The 6,141-nt window shown below is 55.3% G+C and overlaps 1 protein-coding gene and 1 long non-coding RNA gene across 3 annotated transcripts in view; one reads left to right on the forward strand and one right to left on the reverse strand.

Moving 5' to 3' along the window:
- Window positions 1-246: 246 nt before the first annotated feature.
- LOC123095656 (glucan endo-1,3-beta-glucosidase 7) lies at window positions 247-2,969 on the reverse strand. Of its 2 annotated transcripts, XM_044517195.1 has the most exons (3): window positions 2,612-2,963; window positions 1,173-2,456; window positions 247-710 (listed from the first exon to the last, which is right to left on the reverse strand). In XM_044517195.1, exons 1-3 carry the CDS (start codon window positions 2,679-2,681, stop codon window positions 676-678), a joined length of 1,389 nt encoding a protein of 462 aa, XP_044373130.1. In that variant the 5' UTR covers window positions 2,682-2,963; the 3' UTR covers window positions 247-675. The 2 variants fall into 2 exon arrangements, with proteins under 2 accessions (XP_044373130.1, XP_044373129.1); XM_044517194.1 differs by lacking the exon at window positions 247-710 and having other exon boundaries at window positions 730-2,456; window positions 2,612-2,969.
- A 1,583-nt stretch (window positions 2,970-4,552) lies between these two features.
- The window catches only part of LOC123095659 (uncharacterized), a 3,446-nt gene continuing 1,857 nt past the window's right edge, over window positions 4,553-6,141 (forward strand). The window contains exon 1 of the long non-coding RNA XR_006446281.1: window positions 4,553-4,796. This is a non-coding gene — a long non-coding RNA (uncharacterized lncRNA). The remainder of the gene's footprint in view (window positions 4,797-6,141) is intronic.

Consider the following 6,141-nt stretch of genomic DNA (forward strand, 5'->3'; position numbering starts at 1 on the left):
GAGCGGGGCCACAGGGCGCAAGCGCGGCGTGGTGGAGGGGCCACAGGGCGGGGCGGCCGCAGGCGAGCGCGCGCACGAGTGGCCGCAGGTAGGGCGGGCGCGGGACACAGGTGGGGGACGAGGCGGACGTTTTGGGGTCGAGCTGCGCGTTGGGCGCCTCCGACTTAACCCGAACATGCATGTCTGTTTTGCCAAACGGACAGAATCCGGACAAAACGAACGCCCGTTTGGGGTCGTGCGGTGGAGTTGGCCTTAATGCTTATACGTACATGAATGATGAACAAATTATACACTACAACCGTACTCTACTAGACCAAGTTACGGACGTACAGTACGAACAAACAAACACACACACGAAGCACACAACGCTAATTACACATGCACACACCACCCACGTACTGTACACAGCAAGGCAACTCTGCTGCTACTGCTAGGAGTAAAAAGAATCGGACGCATCTGCTCAGCTCTGCTGCTAGGATAAATGAAATGGAATTGAATGAAACAGGGGGGATGCGTATGCAATGCAGCAATGCATCCCTAATGCACCACCACCACTATTCGTGGCTTTATTCGATGATGATGATTCGATCCAAATCCAATCATGGCGCTCGCCGCACCGGCCGGCCGGCGGAATTTTGTGCGCCGTGGTCTGGTGCATACTCCGGTTGCACCATTTCATTGGCCTCCGGTGAACACACACGAGCCGTAGCCTGCAGAAACCAAACCGGTGATGTTACTGTTGTCCCATGGATGGTAAAAACGTATAGGATGGTTAATGAACTACTCCCTCCGTTCGTAAATACAAGTCTTTTTGGAGATTCCAATATAGACTACATACGGAGCAAAATGAGTAAATCTACGCTCTAAATATGTCCATATACATCCGTATGTAGTTTGTAGTGGAATCTTTATAAAGACTTACGATTTAGGAACGGAGGGAGTAGTACAATGATTGTGGTGGTAATATGCAGACGGCGGCAGCGAGCAATTGTCAGTCAGTCGGCACATGCAATGGGCAATGAGTGAAGTGAATGGAACAGCGCAAGGAAAGCAGACGTCCTTTGGTTTGGTTTGGTTTGGTGGTACCAGTGCACGCACATGTGCGCTTCATCAGTGGAATGTAAAAATCAATGGCGAACGATTGAAGTTGAAGGGAGAGATGGCGTGCTTACTTGGGTTGGTGGAGGTGAGGGTGGCGGACTGGCGGAAGTCGCAGTTCCACGGGTGGCTGCCGGCGGCCTGGTAGAGCTGGTTCATGGCGTAGGCGGCGTGGGCGCGCACCGTGTTGGGCTGGAAGCAGGCGCCCCCGGGCTGGATGGCGCCGCAGTCCACGCCCACCTGGGAGCACGCGTAGTCCAGGTCCGTCTGCAGCTGCGCGTCCGTCGCGCCCGCGCTCGCCACGCACCATCCCGACCTCTTGCTCGGCGTCGTCGTTGGCGTGGTGGCCGTGCTGCCGCCGCCGGAGCCGGGCGAGGAGGAGGTGAGGCCGGCGTCGTAGGCCATGGTGAGGTCGGTGTGGTAGAGTCCGAAGGCGCGCTCGGAGGCCGGGCCGGGCTTGAGGTCCTCGTCGTAGAGCGCAAACAGGTACGTGTCCACCGGCTTCCCCGGCATGAGCGGCGTGCCGGCGCCGGACCGGAGGTGGGCGACGAGGTTGGAGACGTAGGCCCTGGCGTTGTCGACGGTGGCGCCTTGCTCCGTGGGGTCGCCCCTGGTGGGCCACCCGGTCTCCGCCACCACGATGTCGACCGCGCCGTAGCCGGCGCGCCCCAGCGCGGACTTGACGGCGTCGACCTGCGCGTCGAACATGTTGGTGTACGTGATCTTGGAGCCGGCGTCGAGGCGGCCGGCGTTGGGGTGGAAGAGGCAGAAGGCGAGCGTGTCGGGGCGCGGGTCGGACTGGTACGCGAAGTAGGGGTAGGGGTTGACCATGAAGGGCGCGCCGGTGCGGCTGAGGAAGCCCAGGATCCCCTGCAGCTGGGCGGCGGCCTCCGGGCGGAAGGCGCCGGCGGAGGGCGGGTCGGACTGCGCGAGCACGGCCATGGTGTTGACGGTGGAGAACTTGATCCCCGCGGCTGGCCCGTCGCCGGCGGCGGCGCGGAGGTTCTGCATGGCCGGGAGCAGCGCAGCGGCGAGCGCGGCGTCCCCGGACTCGAGCACCTCGTTGCCGACGGCGACGACGGAGATGGTCGTGGCCGGGAGGAAGGGCAGCACGTTGGCGGCGAGCCAGCCGGTGGCGGCGTTGGGGTCGGCGGCGATGGCGGGGATGTCGCCGTTGGCCACGCCGAGCACGAGGGAGACGCCGGTGCCGGCGAGCGCGCGGATGAGGCCCGCGTCGACGCCGTAGAGGCGGAGCTTGGTGATGGCGGTGGACTTGAGCAGTCGCGCCGTCGCGTCCGGCGGCGGCAGGTTGTCCGCCACCTCGCCGTAGTTGACGCCGATGTGCTGCGACTGCGCGTCTGCAGGAGCAAACCCAAATCCAGACACGAATCAAAGTCGGTAAAATTGCTGCGCTTTAGGGGAGGAAAAGAAAGCTGGGTGGTGCGTCACTGGATCCTTCCTAGGGACTCGAGATGGGGATTGCTCGAAAAGCGGGGACACTGGGCTTGCTTACCCGATATGGCCACGAAGCAGCAGAGGAGGACGGGCGCGAGGAGCAGGAGCTTTCTCGACTCGGCCTCCATGGATGGATTCTTGCTCGGATTTAGCTTTGGATTGGTAGCGTCAGTCAGGGGCCGGAAAGCGAGAGGGGGGAGAGGGAGAGAGGAGCGGAGTGAGAGCGAGAGAGAGTGAAGCCGTTAGTTAAGACGGGGAAACGGAGGAGGCCGGCCAAATCGAGCAAGAATCGTATGCGTGCGCGGCGTACGAGAGCACGGTAGCGGTGGCGGGTGGCGCCCGGCGTTGCGTTGCGTGGCGTGGGAGCGCGACCTCGCCTCGTGGCCGCGGATGGATTCCAGGCAAGGTATTGGGTGTGGACGGGGGCTTGGGATTTGGAGCGCGTGCCGAGCTCTGCGGTGGCCACGTGCGTGCGGCGCCGAGACGGACGGGTGGGGCGCGGCGGAGCGGAGCGGGCCACGGGCGACGACATGGGTCGCGGCCGACGGTGGGTGGTGTTGAGAGCTGGGACGGCGATAGTGCCGTCTGGTCCGCCTGCGCTTGCCCGTTGGACAGTGGGGCATGGTGCGTTTGGTGGGTTTTCGGGTTAATGTCGCCCGATCATCCATGCGACAATGGCTTCTGCACTGCGCCGTGCAATAATTCGTGTGCTGGCCTAGGTCAGTCAGCAAGGCCTCTTCTCTGTGAATTTCAAAAAATGTTCCACCAATTCCAAAAAATGTTGGACGAAAATGTTCATGAATTCAAAACATGTTTGCAAAATCATAAAAATGTTCACGAGTTTTAACATTGTTCATGATTTTATATATGTTCATGTGCTTAATTTTTTTTAATGATTCTCAAAAGTTGGTCACGATGTCCGAAAAATATGTAGTAGCTTGAAAAGGTGTCCATAAAAAAGAAAAGGAAAGAAAAAACAAAAAAGAAAGACTAAAAATGGAAGAAAAATGAAAAAAAAAGGTTGAGGAAGAAATCCGAAAATGGGCCGGCCGAAAACCAGACTGAAGGCACGAGGGATACATGGTAGGTCGCTACACGCCGACTGAAGGCACGAGGGATACATGGTAGGTCGCTACACGCCAAATAGGAAACCCCCACTACGGACGCACGGGCCCTTTTGCTAGTAATTAATTATGAGGGGCCGAACTCCTAGGTTTTTATTAGTGGCCGAACTCCTACTACTCCCTCCATCACGGTTTAGAAGGCGCGCTTGGAAATTCTCTGGGACCTAGGTGGTTATCTATTGGTTGTGAGATGGGCTAAAAAATAGCATTCACACTACGCATGCATATAGAAGGGAGTACTAATTAGCTACTAGAAATAAATGCAATGCGCCATAAACCTTGTCTATTGTGGAAACGCACGTAAATTTAACTGTGCCTTCTAAACTGTGACGGAGGGAGTAGTTACTTTATTTTTTTAGGGGTACTCAGTAGTTACGTTTAATTTATTTTGAGAACACTCAGTAGTTACGTACTCCCTCCATTCCACAATATAGTGCCTATAGATTTTTATGAAAGTCAAACGTTATCAACTTTGACCAAGTGTATAGAGAAAACTGTCTACATCTACGATATTAAACATGTACATTCTGAAAATATAACTCATAATGTATTCAATGATGTGCATTTGGCATTCTAGATGTATCTACTTTTCTCAATAAATATGGTCAAAGTTTGTAATGTTTGACTTTTGCAAAAATCTATAGGCACTACATTATGGAACGGAGGGAGTATATTATTATTTTTTGAGCAACACTCGGTAGTTTTTTTTTTGAGCATAAACACTCGGTAGTTACGTAGAGAGAGGTGATCGTGCCCGTGTGGGTGGGCTGTCTCGCTAGCTATCTTATCTCATAGGCTGCAGGCTGGGCTTTTTTCTAGTGGTGCGCTAGGCTGGTTGGGCTTTCCTGGGTTGGTCCGATGAAGAGATCCTTGTCCGAGAGTTGGATCGTTCCCCTTAAAAACAACAGAGAGATCGATCCGAGAGCGGAACGGGGAACGTTAGAAGATACATACAACCTGTGTTCTCCCCTCCGAAACCTAGCGTCGTCAATCCTCTGCTCTCTCCCTCCATATGCCGGACCGGCGGACCCTAGGCGGCGGCGCATCGAAACCCTAAACCCTAAACCCTCGCGTCCAATTAAATCTCGCTGCCGCGAATTCCGTTCAGCTACTTCAAAGGTAATGACGCGACACCAGTATATATATATTCTCTGCTAATAACTCATTGACGTGTTCATGCTCGAGGAAGCTTATGTGGCTCGATCGAAAGCTTCAGATTTTCCTCTACCCGTTTCTTCTCTAGAAGAGAAGCAAAATAATCCGGCCGGCTTTGCGGGATGATTGTACCTGTTGGGGGCAAACCCTAGCCTGTCTCTCACACTCGGACAAAGGTGAAAGATGAAATAAAAAAAAAATCCGACAACAAACACCACGCCACACGAACGGCCCCACTTTTCTCAACCTGGGCGCATACCACCACTCGGCAAAACACCGTGACTCGGCAACACACCGACGCAATACATCAGTACACGGTGGGGTTTTTTATACCCGGTTGCACACGCACATACTAGCACACGCACGCACGCAAGACCTGGCCACCACTAGCACGTACACGTGCCCGACTGGCTGGCTAGCCCACGCACAGACTCGTGGTTTTTTTCTAACAGTACCGCGTCGATCGGAAAATTACATTGAGCGGACTTGTAACTGGAGGTGATGTTTTTGCTCGATATGTGTCCTCTTCGTCCAAGCATGATGCTATCCTCTGCGAGACTGGGTTGTGGGCAATTCTGCTTGAGGGAAGTTTTGGCGGCTCGTTGAGAGTGCGTGGATCCTCGCTGTGTGGCCATCCTCCGACGGCAACCATTCTTGTTCTAGGTGGAACAACTCCATCTTTCGACGGTGCGACGCTTATCGAGCCAGGCGAGGTGGTTGTGGCCTCCTTTGGGATGGAATTGGATGGTTGTGCCGTGCCGAGGTCCGTAGTTGTTGGTGACCACACTCCGTGTGATGCCGGTCATCCCTTCTCCTCTGTGACCATCTGTTTTTCTTTTCCTTTTAATGAATAAACCTCGGTTATAAACATGTCCAACGATCCACCTACGTTGCTCCATCATGTGTCTTTGCGGTGACTGGCCGAAATTTGGACCGGTGGACCGGCGCCTAGCCCTAAATGGTTAGTAGGGGGTAAAAAGCGCAAATAATCAGTTTTCTTAAAATGTCTTCTGGCCTAAACGAACGAGACGAGCCGCGAGGCAGCGCCCAATCAGAACCTCTTTCCAACCCCTCGTCGCCTCCTCGTCCTCTCCCTGCAACGACTTTTCTCCCCTCTTGTTCCAAACCCAAATCGAGCCAAACCCCGACTTTCCAAATCGCGCAGCTCGGCGATCCGGGAGGATCTGCGAGAAGCGGAGGCGCCGGCGCCGCCGGAGGCAGGCGGCGGTGGCGGCGAGGCCGTCAGCGGCGGCTGGGGTGTCTGCGATGATAACCCGGTCGAAGCTGGTGGAGCAGCTGCGCGACTACC

This window comes from Triticum aestivum, chromosome 4D (genome assembly GCF_018294505.1).
Source record: "Triticum aestivum cultivar Chinese Spring chromosome 4D, IWGSC CS RefSeq v2.1, whole genome shotgun sequence".
Lineage (NCBI taxonomy): Eukaryota > Viridiplantae > Streptophyta > Magnoliopsida > Poales > Poaceae > Triticum > Triticum aestivum.